Genomic DNA, 16,148 nt, shown 5'->3' with positions numbered 1-16,148 from the left:
CGGGGGGGGCGGGGGGGGTCGCACCTGGCAGGCGCTCGGGGAGGGTGAAGAGCGGGGTGTGAGAAAAGAAAAGCAACACAGAGGTCCGAGCTGTGTGAGGTGTGCGAGGTTAAACCGGCTCTGAGAGACACGTCTATGGGGCTTCAATGGTCCCCACTCGTGCCTGGCAATTGTTTAAAGGCACTGTTGCTCCGGACCCGCTGCCTTCACCCATAAACTTCCTTTCCTGGAATCATTATACAAACAACAACGTACAGCCAATCAATAGCTTCTGTTATTTTCACGTAAATTCTTGGTGAGCAATTTAAGAACTGCCCCCCTCTTAAGCTTTATAAACCCACTCGTCACTTGCGAATCCTTCGAGTTCAGGGCAACTCGAAGCTATGCTCCCAGGCTGCAATGTTCAAACTCGGTCCAAATAACCTCTCTACTTATATCAAGTTTGCCTCAGCTTTTTTTTTTTCTTTTAGGTCGACGGTTCCCGCCCCACAAGGGTTCAGGGAGGGGGACGCCCGCACTTCCTAATGCTCCCTTAGCAGGGGTCGAGCGGAGCGCCCCGCGCCGAGCCCCAGGCGGCTCTGTGGAGAAGCCCCTCGGCCCCGGGTTCGGTCTGCACTGCCGGCCCCCAGTCCCCGGCGCGCAGGACCCAGCAGGGCCAGCGCCGGGCGGGAGGGCGGGCCAGCGAGGAGAGGGCCGGGCAGGTAGGCAACCGGCAGAGGGCGCGGGTTCCCAAAACCAAAAAGGCGGAGCTTTCCGCGCGCACTACGTGCTCCCTACGCGCATGCGTCCCGCCCCCGCTCAGGCAGCACCTCGCCTGATTGGGTAGCGCTGCCACGTCGGGGCGGGGAAGAGCGTCGTCGCGTCCGGGTGACGTCTCCCGCGGGCGTCGGCAGGGTCGGCGGCGTCGGCAGCAGTGTCGGCGGCGGCGGCGGCGGCGGGTGGGAAATGGCGGAGTATCTGGCCTCCATCTTCGGCACCGAGAAAGACAAGTGAGTGGGACCCCCTGCCGGGGGTTGGGCGCGATCGGGACGCGGGGTGGCTGAGACGGCGGGAGGGCGACCGGGGAGGCCCAGGCGGGCCGGCGCGGCGGCGGCGGGGGGAGGGGCCCGGCGGCGGGAAGGAGCGGCGGCCCTTCCGGCCCCTTGCGCGCCCTCCGGATCCGCGCGCCGCCGCTGCCGCCTCGTGGGCCGCGCGGCGGAAAAACGGAGCGGGGCGAATGAATGGGGCTTCTTTTCGGGGCGCAGCGGCGGAGCTCTCTCCCGCTTTGAGGCCTGGACTGGCTGATCGCCCGACGTCCGGGCCTCCGAGCCGCCGGCTCCCGGAAGCCGCCTCGAGCGACGCTGAAAGTTGCCTGGAGCATCCGGGCCTTTTCGATGTGGACACGTTTACTCCAACTTTGAGCTGTGAATGTTCTGTGTCGAGCAAGCTCTGGTACCAGCCTTGCCAGTATTCAGTCACTTATCTAACTTAGGGTCCTAAGCGTTGGTGTTTTATCCACTTAGCCAGCCTCTTGCCTGTTTAAGCGACCACGGGGCCGGCAATAAGGACATATGACAAGGAAAAGTATGGTGGAGACTACTGGATTAACTGTCTAACCACAAGAGACGTGATCCGCTCTTAAAATGCAGGTGCTCCTCGATTTACGATGGGATTGCGTTCCGATAAACCCATCATGAATCGAAAATGCCTTTAATGCCCAGATAAACCCATCGTCTAAGTTGAAAACTTGTAAGTCGGTGACTTCTTGAAGACACAGTTCTGATTTAAGGAAAAAAATCTTTCGATTTTTTCCTTAAGGTTGCATGCCTTCCCTAATCAATCGTTAGGTTAAAAGCAAAACATTTAATTTCAGCTTTGTATAATTACCACCTTGGCACGTATTAATTTCCAGTGAGTTGGCTGTAGTTTAGACTAAAGGGAATGTTTTCAGACGTTTGAAGGATAATTGTTACTTTGAAAATCTAAAGACCCAGCATCTGGCTTAATCTCCTCTTCAAGTAGTTATCTTGGCATTCTTCAGTGCCATACAAAGTTAACATGACTTTATGTTTTTAATGATAAACCCCTAAATTTGTCATAGATGTTTTTAGAACCACTTTTTTCAAAAACTATTTAAAATGTTTCTCTTTTCCAGGATGGAGTCTATCTTGTAAAATGTCCTCTTCACACATGGTAGAATCTCCTGTGTTGTTTGGATGAGGAGGCTATATTTCTTTTCTGGCAAAATTTTAAGCCAAAATCTACCAGTTATAGTCACTTCAGAAACATTGAGTGGGGGTCAACTATAGGCCAGTTTCTGGAGACTTAAACATGGGGAAAATTTGGATATTATCCTTAAGGAACTCACGGTATGATCTTGGTGAATGAATAGACCAGCTCTAGTGGAACAAGAGGCTCTTCTGAGTTTAGGATGAAGAACTAACACATATAGGATTGGGGCATCCTTAATTTTGCCTTTTCATATTTGCATGTGGCATGACTTCTGTCTTATAAAAGTCTGAATCCCTATATTTCTGCTATAAGGAACCACATTTCAACCTATTGGGCTATACTGTAAAGATCATGGTTTTAATTCAGAAAAGTCGATTATTTAATCTAGGTGACTTGTGTTTTCTTTTCAGGGAGACGTGGGGTTTTAGCTTCCAGGAAACAGGATCAACTCCTAAAAAATGAAGCTGCTGGTTCCTATTAACTTTGTTTTAATTATTATTTAAGCTAAGAATAGAATATGGGTCTCTACCAGTTAAAAAATATTCAGCTTATGTTTGAAGTTGTAGATGTTTTCTAGATTCAAGCATATCCTAATAGCTTGTCTGTGGTTTAATTGTATGGAATAATTGGATATTAATTGCTGAGGCCCAGGTCTTGCCCATTCTGAGGTAGTTTTTAAATAAGCTTTCTTTATTTTTAGATGACTTCCTAAAGATATGCTATTGTCTAATCAAGTTAGATAATCTCAAGACCGATAAGTTTACAAATATATATGTTCACTTTCCTCTCCTGATAAATTCAGACTTTCCCATCTTTACTGCTACCTGATAAATCAGTGGCTAGTCAGTCTTCGTGGTCCATCAAATGTCACTGAGGTTGAGGCCCTTCGATCTTAACTCTGGATTGACTGTTTAAAACATAATGGCACTTGGTAAAAAAGAAAAAAATTGAATTTGAATGGAGTCTGTCTAGTAAGATGTCCTAATTCATCAGAGATCAGCTTCCCTCCCTTACGTTGCTGGCACACCGGCATGATTGCTGGTTCCATTGGATATGGATCTGGATTGTCAGCGTATTTGAACAGTATTAAGGAAGGGTTTTGCAATAGAGACAGAAAGTGACGTTAGGTGATTCCTAAGGTGGGGTTTGGTCAGTCCCCTAATAGCTTGTTTTCAGTGTATTGAGACCAGGAGAATTGATTTACTTCAGACCTATTTTTTGAAACTCCCTGTTGGTCTGGTGTCATGGGTTTAGAGAGATTCTCAACTTCGTTTTCCATTTTCCTTAGATAATGATAGCACTTCATGAGCACCATATGTGAAGCACACATACGTTCTGACTCTCCCAACAGTGCCACATTGGCGTTGTCATCATTTACAGATGACATCTGAGAGCTAGGGTGACTTGCTCAAGCCCAAGCAGCTGGTAGCAGAGTTGGGATCTTAACCCTCACTACACCAGTGTTTTCAAGAGAGAACTTCATCGTGGAGAACTAGAGAACATTTAGTTAAGTTTAGGCTAAAGTTACATTTAGTTTTAGACTAATTTAGTACTCGCTTTAAGAAAAAAACAGAACAGCTGTGCAGTTAGGAATGTGGAGGGGATTTGAATGAGGAGGAGGCAGGTTCCAGTTAGAACAGTCTTTGTTGAACGGGTACTGTGTTTGAAGAAGGGGAAGTTGAAGTTAAGTTATCCTAAAATACAGCAAGGAAGAGGAGGTGCTTAATACCACGGAAAAACGTCTGTGTCATGTTTCGGAAAGGTTAAAAGTAATTTGATAGTATGTGTCATGCTGCTGACATATTTCCATGTGTTTGATATCTTCCCAGCAAAATAATCAGCTCTTATTTTCCCTTACAGAGTCAACTGTTCATTTTATTTCAAAATTGGAGCATGTCGTCATGGAGACAGGTGCTCTCGGTTGCACAATAAACCGACGTTTAGCCAGGTTTGTTTGCCCTTTGTTTTTTTTTTTTTTTTTAATGTAAATTATAAAAACTTCATGTTCTTTTCAAAGACAGTTAATTTCTACATTTTTTCTCTAGTGGTTGCATTTTCCATTTGTGTTAATAAGTGTGTTCTTCTATTTAATGAGAGTGAGGCAGGTGAGCCACTTCCAGTGGAAGGCCTGAAGCCACCACTCCTTGTTTTTATCATTAGAGAAACTTTAAAAGTTAGTTTTTGATGTTTGTGTGTTGGCTGTGCCTGATATTTGCTGCCCTGCCATCTTCCCTACCCCCTGTAATGGACATGGGTCCAGAGGGGGTGGCCATGCCAGCCTTGGCTTAGCCTCTTCCAGGCACCAGTGGACACGGAGTGGGCTTTCTGCTCTTTGCTGTCTCCAGGCAATAGAGGTGATGGAGCCACCTTAAAAGCTGGCATGATTGTCACCAGGCCCATCTTGCTGCTCCAGTTTCCCTAGCTACGTCCTCACTTTCCCATCACTAGTTGAGGAAACAGCGAGTTGTGTCGTGTCATGGAAACATGAAGAATGAAACTGAAAGGTAGAAAGTGGGCCGTAAACTACTCATAGCAGGTCTGTTAAGTTAGTTGAGGAGTGCCTGTTATCTTGGGCTTGGATCTGCTCTGAGTTCAGTTCAATCAAAAGTTGTGATTTTTGATAGTTTTATTTTTGGTTAATTGAAGAAAAGGCAAAGGTTTGTACACTATAAAGGATCACTTATGGATTAAAGGGAGAAGGCACCTCTAATAGGAGCAGAAAACTTGTGCCCAAGTTGATGAGAAAACCTGAAATTTGAAAATCTGTGCCCACATCTTTCCAGATGGAGACCTGGGGAGCTCCTTCTAACCCAGCCTTGAAGTCTAAATGTGCAGCCTCTGAGCTGTTGAGTAGCTATAGTGTGTGGCCCCCGGGAGCTGCCAGCTCTGCCTCTGAGCTCACATCTGCCTCTGAGCTCACATCTGTCTGTATACGTGTTCCTGTCAGCATTTAAGAAAATCTACCATGTGGTGGAAGTGAGCTGGGAGAAGGAAACGTGGGTTTTTTCTGGTTGAAGCCCATGGACGACCCCATAGCACACGGCGTTTTTAGAAGGGAAGAGGATGGTGTCTTTTCCTTCCATCATCCTAATTACCAAGTGGTTAGTACAACAGCAGTCTATGTTTTGATAGCTCTGACAATGTGTTTCTTTTTATGAATTTCAAAATCTTGGAGAAGCAGTTTGAAATTTTTTGCGTATTGTAATTGGGTTTTCCTTAATGTTTTGATGTATGAACCGAGTCTCCCCTAACTAAACCAGTGGCTGTGGATTGTGCTATAACCAAGCATCTTAGGTGCTCACCCAGTTCTTTGATTCTGGGGAGTGTCCCAAGTGTTGGGCCGAGAGAAATCAACTGTTCCCTATTCTAAAAGTTTTCTTTAATCTGGCTGGAGGCACTTTCTTTATGTTTTTCTGGATCATAGATTACCTGATCATGTGAAATGTAGTTAATTTAGGTGCTCCACATCAGAGGTGGGGAGAGCCCATTGGAGCTCGATGGGGTCAGTAGTATGTGTCAGCTTAAGCATCCTAGTTTGATGTGTGGGTTTGTTTGGGTTGGTTTTAGACAATCCTAGCCACCGCTGGCTTTCCCATTAGACTGCATTACCTCTTCACGTTAAGCTTCCTTTATTAAATAGCCACTGCCAGAATGCCTGAGTGAGACCAACTGAATTTTACTGTTGAATAATTGGGCTCAGTTTAGCTTTTCATCAGAGTTGTCATGCTACGGTCATTTCAGTTCAAAACTGAGTCGGGTCAGCTTTGGGAGGCTTCCCAGGCTTGAGTTCAGTTGACTCAGGGCAGTACTTGACGGCTTAGGGGAGAGATGGGGCCCTGATGCAGGTGCCTATTTGAGTCTAAGTGGTTCAGTGTGGACAGTTGGTCAGACCTCCCTCTTAGGTGGGCTTCCCAGCTGCACACCTTTGACTGAGGGACTCTTCATAACAACCACTCCCCTTTAAACAGGGCTAGAACTGGAGCTGGCTGGTTTTGCAAAACCACCACTTACAAAACTGCTTCACATGGATATTGTTGAGACTAAAAATTCATTTTTCTAAATCATGCGAGTGATTGCTTTAGCTTGTAAATCATAATTCAGGGTGGGTTTTTTTATAAGCTGCTTACAGTGATATGGACATTAAGATTCATGTAATATATTAGCCTACTAACTTAAACATGGTTTGTTTTTTCAGACAACTTGATTTTAAGAAGAACGGTACAGTGTAAGGTTTCAAGTCTGCCTGATCCAGTTTAAAGCACAAGGGCTAAAAGGATTTTTTTTCCTTAAAAGAAGGATCGGAAAAGAGCAAATGTTTTAAGCTATTGTATTATGTAAACAGAGATCCCACCAAGAAAGTGTAAATCAGAGCCGGGTGTCCATGACAGTTGACAAACCTGTTTGGTGTGCCTGTTTTGCTAGGAGACCAGAGAACTTGATGTACTGCAGACAGCTGAGTGACACATTTGGTTTTCAAAAATCTTGTGTGAGGAATATGATTATCATGTGAATTTTTCCACATATTGGTGTCTGCTAGCTTGAAGGACAAGAAAATGTTACTATTCTATTATTTATCTTGCATTAAACACTTTAACATTGAAAACGTGGGACTACTGAAAACGATACAGTTCCTTCTTGGTTGCTGGCTGACTTGACCCAAGTCACTGCTCAAACTCTGTTTTCATAATATGATGGTTTTGGTGTACTCTTCAGAAGACAAGTGTCTGACTTGCGGGAAAAAAACAAACGTTTAGCCATTTGCAAACAAATTGTCTCTTTGCAATTGTCTAATATATGCACAGCAGCCAGTAGAATTCCCCTTTTTATTTTTTTTTCCCCGCAGACCATCTTGATTCAAAACATCTATCGTAATCCCCAAAACAGTGCACAGACGGCTGACGGCTCACACTGTAAGTCCCACAGTTGGAGAAATTTTTTTAAAACAATGGTGTTAAAGAGCCCACTCTTAATTGAGACAAATAATGTTGGCTTCTGAGCTGCTGACATAGAGCTGTTGCAAACAGGACAAGGTGCTGGAACTCCTTGGCGCACACAGCAAGAACTTGATACTTGGCCACGTTCAGGAGGCTTTTCCCTTCTAGGGAAGGTCACTGGCCCGGCCACCTCCATTGATTGACATTTGTCATGAGAGCAGGTCCGTCCATGTGAAATGGATTTGAACATTTTGAGCCGTTCATTGGTCTTTACAGTGACTGAACCCCTGGCCTTTATTAAGTTCTTTCTGTAAAATTAAAACTCTTAGGAATATTAAGGAATCAATAAGGTAAGTTGCCCAATAAGTGTGGGTTTTATTTCACCATTATAATTTTTCCTCCAGGAAGTGGAGATTTCATGATATGTAACAATTGTATTTCTCTAATACAGTAATTTTTTCCATCAGTTTATGTAAGCATTATTCTTTCCGAGTTCATTAAAAATTTTCTGTCACATCTAAGAACATTTTGGTGCTAGCCTGGCAAACTATTTGTGCTTTTACCTGAATTGGAATTTTGGAAAGGAGAGTTTTCACGTTCTGTGAGCAGAAGTACAAGATTGGCATATCATGAGACCTCTGTTAGACCGCAGTGTCAGGGCTTTCAAGACAGCCACCAACTAAGAAAACGCCTCTGCTTCTCAGGAAAATAACTTGCTCTTTTTTCAGCACCGAATCTCAACTGAAGCGCTTGCCAGAGGCAGCCGGTTAAGTGTTTACCTTTAATTTTCCATAATATAAAGTTGTTGCGTTTTGTATTTCAGACCATTGCCCTCTTGAACATTTACCGTAACCCTCAAAACTCTTCCCAGTCTGCTGACGGTTTGCGCTGTAAGTTCATACAAGTTCCTTCCCCGGTTCCCTGGGCTTGCGTGTCAGAGCTCAGCGTCCACTCCATCTGGTCTGCCGTGCTAGTGTCAAGGACCACGTTTCACTAGAGGTGGCAAGGAGCTTTTGTCCCACTGACCCCACGGAAACCTCTGTTGGAGATTTGAACTCCCACCGTGTGTTAAGGGAAAAAGTAACTGGAAAGGGTGCCCTTTAAAACAGTCTGGAGCTGGGCCAGGCGCGGTGGCTCACGCCTGTAATCCCAGCGCTTTGGGAGGCCGAGGCGGGTGGATCATGAGGTCAGGAGTTCAAGACCATTCTGGCCAACATGGTGAAACCCCATCGCTACTAAAAATACAAAAATTAGCTGGGCATGGTGGCGGATGCCTGTAATCCCAGCTTCTAGGGAGGCTGAGGCAGAGAATTGCTCGAACCCGGGAGGCAGAGGTTGCAGTGAACTGAGATCGTGCCACTGCACTCCAGCCTGGGCAACAGAGCGAGACTCCGTCTCTAAAAAAAAGTCTGTAGCTGCTGCTCCCCACTCCTCCTTTACTTTGGCCGTCATCCTAGAGGGAACGTACCGGAATTAAACGTCGAGTCATATTCTTCCCTCTTAAGAGCAACAATATTTGAATGTTTCTCTCTCTTTCTGGAATTTTAAAAAGCAAACTTTTGAAGTTACTTTTTGAGATTTTATTTCTCATTAGCCTTTTTTCCCTGAACTCCATTTTGGAGTGCACCCTTTAGTTGTGAGGGCGTTGTTCTGAGAGCGTTCCCCAAATGAGGGTCTGCAGCTTGCGTTGACCCCTGAGTTCCTCACCCACCAGCCCCGTGCTGACCCGTCTAACCCATGTGGGGGTGCTCCACTCACATAGGCCCTTGGCAGAAAAGATTGTCGGTTCTGCCCACACAGTGCCTGGATACAGTCTCCAACTCTAGGAGATGGAATTGGTTTGCTCCATTTAGAAATAGATCGAAATTGGGCATTCAGTAGATTCTACCAGTTTCTTCCTGTGCTGGGAAATATTAAATTTAGGTTGTGAATGTTTACTTAATGATAATTTTTAGAGAAGGAGATACAGATGAGTATGATTGGAAAGTTCAGAAAACTAAAATTTGATTTTTACAGCCATCCAACTATAGAATCATTGGAATTCAGTCATTTATGGATAAATTAAAATGAACACCTGGACTCTTGTTAAAATCAAAAAGTCCAAACCAAAGACAGACACTTCCCATTCACCATTCTGTTTTAAAGCAGTAAAAATCCAAGTACCCTTGGATATCTACAAGCCTAAATTGTGCACACCCTGGAACCAGAGCCCCTCAGTTAATAGGGTAACCGACACAGGGTAGATGATCCCAGGGACATCCCCTCTCGAGCTGGCCCTGCACTGGGAGGCCTCGGGGTTGTGCTTCCTTGCGCACAGTGGTGCACATTTCTATGTATGGATGAGATTTTCTCGTCAACTTTTCCTGCCAACACACTAAATGCTTTTCAGTGCTAATACTGACCTGATAGTAGAGATTTCTTTCCCTGAGTCGAATGGTAGCAGGATTTACTTGGTAACCCTTGGTTTAAAATACCTGGTTTTTTTTGTTTGTTTGTTTTCTTTTGTTTTTAAGGAAATAAGATCAGTAGGTGGAGGGAAATGTTTCTATATGCACTTATTAAATAATTTTTGTTAACAATCCTGCCCTGGGATAAAAATGAATGGAAGTAGATGACTAAGTAACAGTAATTAATTCTTTGCCCTGATCGTTTATTTGGGGACTGTGTATGCTTTATTGACAATAGAATGTTGTATTAGTTTTCTTTGTGTCTTTATTTGCAGTTCACAGCACTTTTGTTTTGCATATGCTACAAACTAAAAGTTTAGCAATTATATTCCAATTCTGGGGTCCAGATTGTACAAATTAGATGAAATTCTAATTCGTCATTTTAGGAAGAAATCAATTACCTAAAATTACTGGCTCTTTTTGACATACCCTTTAGTATGTAGAAAAATAAGCATCAAATGTATGGGTTAAAGTTAACTATCAATCCCAGTTTAAGAATGATATTTCTGTAAGAAAACTGCTTTATTTTCCAAGTTGTATTTAACGTAAGCTGAGTCATAAATAAGTTTTTAATCGTATCTTAATGCACTTGTCTCTGCCTTTCAAGTCACTTTTGATTGAAACATTTTAAGCAGAATAAATATAGCTAATAGTTTAAAATAATCACCACAAAACCGTTTCTCAAAGCTGCTAAAACTTTGAGCGTGTAGAGATTTTTTTCCTCTTCACTTTCTTTGTGATGTGGAAAAGGAAATGAATTTGAAATAGGAAAATCCACCCTTTGGAACAGGCTTCTTTGGCCGTTTATAACTTGATTTCTGCTCAGGGAGGAACGTACATTCCCAGTAGCTTTTCAATCGGGATATCCTGTGATGTGATTGGCAGGCTGTCCGAGTAGTTACACTTAATAAAATTTGGGTTTGAAAGCAAAGTAGTTTCCTGGAAGTTCAAAAATAACTAAAACAGCTCCAGATGGGTTAGAAAGTGGACTTAAATCATTCTCAGAATTAGAAAATAAGAAGTTATTTTTTATCTTTAACGACAAAAAGGGGGCCGGGCACGGTGGCTCACACCTGTAATCCCAGCACTTTGGGAAGCCGAGGCGAGTGGATCACAAGGTCGAGAGATCAAGACCATCCTGGCCAACATGGTGAAACCCCGTCTCTACTAAAACTACAAAAATTAGCCAAGATCACGCCACTGCACTCCAGCCTGGAGACAGAGCGAGACTGCGTCTCAAAAAAAAAAAAGATAAAAAGTTTTGAACAAGCTCAAAGACCCTGGTGCCAGCAGTCAGATGCCCACGTTGGGTGCACGGGCTAAGGGAGCCTACCCAATGTGGAAACCAGTCAGGGTTTTGCCAGCCCCTAGTCTAGCTGATTTGAACATGTTTGTTGATGAACCAGCTCTGTGATTTCTCAGGTTTAGAGAACTCTAGAATTTGAACATAGAATTTGATAGAATGGGCCAGGCACAGTGGCTCACCCCTGTAATCCCAGCACTGTGGGAGGCTGAAGTGGGCAGATCATGTGAGGTCAGGAGTTTGAGACCAGTCTGGCCAACATGGTGAAACCCTGTCTTTACTAAAAATACAAAAATTAGCCAGGCGTGGTGGTGCGTGCTTGTAGTCCCCACCTGCTTGGGAGGCTGAGGAAGAAGAATTGCTTGAACCCAGGAAGTGGAGGTTGCAGTGAGCCGAGAACACACCACTACACTCCAGCCTAGAGTGGACAGAGACTCCATCTCAAAAAAAAAAAAAAAAATTAATTAAATTTGATAGAATGATGTTGGAGATAGAGTGTAAATTTGCAGAATCTACCCATGCAACAGACATGATTTTGCCTAATACATGTGAATTATGAGGAATAAACTGATGAAAATAGTTTGGGAATATAAAACATAAGAATGCTTGCGCCGGGCACGGTGGCTCACGCCTGTAATCTCAGCACTTTGGGAGGCTGAGGCAGGTGGATCACGAGGTCAGGAGAGTTCAAGACTAGCCTGGCCAAGATGGTGAAACCCCATCTCTACTAAAAATACAAAAATTAGCTGGGCATGGTGGCGGGTGCCTGTAATTCCACCTACTCGGGAGGCTGAGGCAGAGAATTGCTTGAACCTGGGAGGTGGAGGTTGCAGTGAGCCAAGATTGTGCTACTGCACTTAAGCCTGGGCGACAGTAAGACTGTCTCAAAAAGAAAAAAAAAGCTTTCATCAGCAAAACATTGTAACATTCCCTTTATTTGAGGGCATCCACAATACTGTAATGTTGAGTGGTAACTATCCTACCGAGTCTTCATGGTTGCTTGGGTTTTAATCACGTCAGGAAGAACTGGAGAGCATACCATGGCTGGCCATCCATAAAAGACTAGTTAGGAGCATCATAAGCTTTTAATCACTGACCCTGCTTTCAGGTTTCATTTTAAACTTATAGAAGAAGGGAAGACATCAGTGTGCTTACTTGGCCTTTACTTTAAATCTTAAAAGGAAGAAAGTTCTAATATTTCTTAGTTTGAGCCCAGGTGTGGTGTCTCACGCCTGTAATCACAGCACTTTGGAGGCCAAGACAGGCGGATCACTTGAGGTCAGGAGTTCCAAGACCAGCCTGCCAACATGGTGAAACCCTGTCTCCACTAAAAATAAAAATAAAAGTAAAATTAGCCGGGCCTGGTGGCGGGCACCTGTAGTCCCAGCAACTCTGGAGGCTGAGGCAGGAGAATCGCTTGAACCCGGGAGGTAGAGGTTGCAGTGAGCTGAGATGGTGCCACTGCACTCCAGCCTGGGCAACAGAGCAAGACTGCATCTTGTGGGGGTAAAAAAAAATTGGTAGTTTGAGAGTCACCTTTTTCCTCACACTTTCTGAGAATGTGGCCCTTTTGATGCTGATTAAAGCTGGTTGTGATTTTAACATTTTAGTAGCCAGGATCGAGACTGTCACGGGGGCATTTACAATCTCACCACACTTGACACCATTCACAAGTAGCCATGTGGCTCAGTCTCCTGAGTGCTCCTGCAGAGTGCAGCTCTGCCAGGCTTTTCTCTAGATAATCTCATGTGTGTTACTGTAGCGGTTTGAGTTTAAGCACAAGAGTTCACTCAGTTAACATGTTCTAACCAGCAAGATTTCTGTTGTTTCCAGGTGCCGTGAGCGATGTTGAGATGCAGGAACACTATGATGAATTTTTTGAGGTGAGAGAATTGACCTCTGTAACTGATACACCTGTTGACCTTCTGTATCTGTCTGGAAGGATTTAAAATGTTCTCCGCTAGTAAACATACATGAGTTATATCTAATGACACTTTTTAATGTATAACGAGTCTTAAACCACTGTGATCTCCCTTCAGGAGGTTTTTACAGAAATGGAGGAGAAGTATGGGGAAGTTGAGGAGATGAACGTCTGTGACAACCTGGGAGACCACCTGGTGGGGAACGTGTACGTCAAGGTAGGAGCCAGGGCAAGACGGCGGCGTGGCTGCTTAGTGTGCCAGGGCCGAGGCCGACAGGCGAGAGCAAGATGGCGGTGTGGCCGCTGAGTGTGCAGGGCCAAGGCTGACAGGCGAGGATGAGGTGCCTGCCGCTGTGCACCTTGAGATCCTGGATGCTGAGGTGCCAGCAGGGCTTGGGTGCACTGGCTCGGCGCCTGCCCGCTGTGTCGTGTATGGCAGTGGCCGGCCTGCACATGCGCCCAGCCAGCAGAACTGAAGGACGGATGGTACACCACGGCCATCATTATTCCAGTGTAGAATATTTAGTACCTGTTGGTTAGAAGCTGTTTGGACTAAGGAAAAGTTAGGTTTACTCACATGTTTGGTTTCTTTTTCTTTTTCAGTGAATAAAACTTTGCTTACATAGCCATATTTGCTCCCTTAACCAGTTGAATTTGAAAATGAAAGCAACATTTGGCTAAATCTTAGACTATCTTGACGTTAATCTCATTGAAAATTTTACATTTTCCTATAATACTATAATATTTTAAAATTATCCTATAATACTATTCCACCTTATCCCTGAGTGTGTACATCTCTCTGATACATACTTGGATCAGTAACTGAGAAAGTGTCATTAAAGCGTGGATGGCAAGCACTTTTGTTTTTGTCTTTTCAGTTTCGCCGTGAGGAAGATGCGGAAAAGGCTGTGATTGACTTGAATAACCGTTGGTTTAATGGACAGCCGATCCATGCCGAGCTGTCACCCGTGACGGACTTCAGAGAAGCCTGCTGCCGTCAGTATGAGATGGGGTGAGTGAGGAGTGACCAGTGACGTGGTGACTGAGGGCAGTCTGGGGCTGTGTGCACACAAGGTAGTAAGTGTCTCCTTCCAACCCACAGAGAATGCACACGAGGCGGCTTCTGCAACTTCATGCATTTGAAGCCCATTTCCAGAGAGCTGCGGCGGGAGCTGTACGGGCGCCGTCGCAAGAAGTGAGTGTCCTGTGCCCATCGTTAAGCTCGGTGGCTTCTTTCTCCCCTCACACCCCCCTTCCAAAAAAAAAAAATGTGACAGGTGTCATTTCTGTTTTTCAAAAGGCATTTGCTTAGAACATAATACATATTTTAAAATACCCTCTTTGGAGAAGAATATTCACCTGCACACAGGTAACTTCATTATCCAGCTTCTCAAGTAGAGGACAGACCTTAGTAACCAGGCGAGAGGGCGGTTAGCTGGGAGGCCACAGACACGAGGCTCGTGGAGAAAGTGACATGCAGTTTATTCTCCCAGATATTATGAAGAAGACGACGACTAGATGTTGTAACCTCCTTTAGACCAGGGATGGCTTCCCTGGGACACATTGGAAGAAGAGTTGGCTTGGGCCACACATAAAATACAGTAATGATCCCTGATAACTTTTTTTTAAATCGCAAAAAAATCTCATAATGTTTTCAGCAAGTTGATGAATTTGTGTTGGGCCGCAGGTCGGAAAAGCTTTTGCTTTAAATATTTCATGTCCATTGGGGTTTCTTTTGGTTTTGTTGGTTGTTTTAGGGCGTTTCATTATGTCTTGGGATCGGCGGCATTCTCCCTTCGGGACACTGGTATAACCAGGCCCAGTGGTCACATTGGTCTGATCCTGCATTTAAATGCCCGACAGCCAGGTCACAGAGCAGAGAAAATCAAGATGTCAGAGTCGAACCGACTGAGTCCTGAGTCTAGAGAGGTTCTCATCCCTCTTCTGTTAAACCTGGATTAGGAAATAGATGGGTGGTGATTGTTTTATGGTCAGCATTAAAGAAGCATACAAGAAAAACAGCCCTGCTCTCCCCAACCCAAAAACCGGCCTGATGGACACAGTAGCTCTGAGCGCCTGCAGCGTGGGGTCAGTGAGGGTTGAAGATGGGATGTGTCCAGCTCATTTTCATTATGATTTCCTGTGATCCTTTGAGTCGGTTCTAGAAGAAGACAGAAGGTGGAGGGTATATACACCTGTTCGTTTCTAAGCTGCATGTTGTTTTCTCCTGAAACTTTTAACACCTGAAGTCAGGGCGCCTCTCGGTCACGACGTGCAGTCTCCTCAGCAGCGCTTTTCTTTATCAGTGCTGTTGACGTGAGGAGATGCGTGGCATTTCGAAGTGTGAGTTGTGGTTGTGTGTTGCATGCTCTGGTTTGGATGGCATGGTTTTGTTTCTTTTCCTTGGTTGCAGGCATAGATCAAGATCCCGATCCCGGGAGCGTCGTTCTCGGTCTAGAGACCGTGGTCGTGGCGGTGGCGGTGGCGGTGGTGGAGGCGGCGGCGGACGGGAGCGTGACAGGAGGCGGTCGAGAGATCGCGAAAGATCTGGGCGATTCTGAGCCATGCCATTTTTACCTTATGTCTGCTAGAAAGTGTTGTAGTTGATTGACCAAACCAGTTCATAAGGGGAATTTTTTTTAAAAAACAACAAAAAAAAAAACATACAAAGATGGGTTTCTGAATAAAATTTGTAGTGATAACAGTATTCGTGGTGTAACTTATTTCTTGTGGAAGTTCTTTAAATTTCTCTTTATAAATCTGCTAGTCATCTTGGAGGTAAAGATTAATATTCATCTGCCACTTTGAGTCTGAATGAAATCGTATTTTTTATCTTAGGGCATGAACTAAAACACACACCAGGTGAGGGGAACATTCTTGTTATCCACATGTTAACAAATAATCCAGAATTTCTCGAAGCTGTCATAGAAAGCCTTGTGAGGTCTCTTTTGTAACTAGTTAATGAAGAAGTGCTTAGCTGCAATCAGTAGGCACACTGTAGACTGCACTGATGTTGGGAAGAAGGCTGATCCTGTGATGAGACAGTGGGTGGGCCTGACCCATGTTACCTCCTCGTTCTTGCGAGTTTGTGTCAAGAACCCAGTGCGTTCCTGGGAGGCGCGTGGGAGGGAGCGTGGATGCCCGTGCGGCACACCGAGGGCCGGTGGTCTGTGTCCATGTTTCCTTATGCGGATGGCTGTGGGGCACAGAAGCCTGCAGTGCAGATCTGCCGTTAGCCTTTAAACACTCTGGTGTTACTTTCCCCAAGCTACTCGGGTGGCGCGTGCTGGTGGTGTGACTGTGGTGACAGCCAGCTGACCGGTGTGGGGCTC

The 16,148-nt window shown here is 44.9% G+C and overlaps 1 protein-coding gene across 2 annotated transcripts; it reads left to right on the top strand.

The window, feature by feature from the left end:
- Window positions 1-832: 832 nt before the first annotated feature.
- Window positions 833-15,523, top strand: LOC105472570 (U2 small nuclear RNA auxiliary factor 1). 2 transcript variants are annotated; one of them, XM_011725937.2, is made up of 8 exons: window positions 833-989; window positions 4,072-4,159; window positions 7,969-8,035; window positions 12,729-12,778; window positions 12,935-13,033; window positions 13,695-13,828; window positions 13,919-14,011; window positions 15,230-15,523. In XM_011725937.2, the coding sequence occupies exons 1-8, from the start codon at window positions 946-948 to the stop codon at window positions 15,375-15,377; spliced, it is 723 nt and encodes a 240-aa protein (XP_011724239.1). In that variant the 5' UTR covers window positions 833-945; the 3' UTR covers window positions 15,378-15,523. The 2 variants fall into 2 exon arrangements, with proteins under 2 accessions (XP_011724239.1, XP_011724240.1); XM_011725938.2 differs by lacking the exon at window positions 7,969-8,035 and adding an exon at window positions 7,055-7,121.
- The last annotated feature ends 625 nt before the right edge of the window (window positions 15,524-16,148 follow it).

Source organism: Macaca nemestrina, chromosome 4 (genome assembly GCF_043159975.1).
Source record: "Macaca nemestrina isolate mMacNem1 chromosome 4, mMacNem.hap1, whole genome shotgun sequence".
Taxonomy (NCBI): domain Eukaryota; kingdom Metazoa; phylum Chordata; class Mammalia; order Primates; family Cercopithecidae; genus Macaca; species Macaca nemestrina.
This window is presented reverse-complemented; position numbering and strand designations above follow the sequence as displayed.

Coding starts and splice junctions, on each gene's coding strand:
- LOC105472570 (XM_011725937.2), top strand. CDS start 946: ATGGCGGAGTATCTGGCCTCCATCTTCGGCACCGAGAAAGACAA. Junction 990..4,071: donor TTCGGCACCGAGAAAGACAA/GTGAGTGGGACC, acceptor TTTCCCTTACAG/AGTCAACTGTTCATTTTATT. Junction 12,779..12,934: donor ACTATGATGAATTTTTTGAG/GTGAGAGAATTG, acceptor ATCTCCCTTCAG/GAGGTTTTTACAGAAATGGA.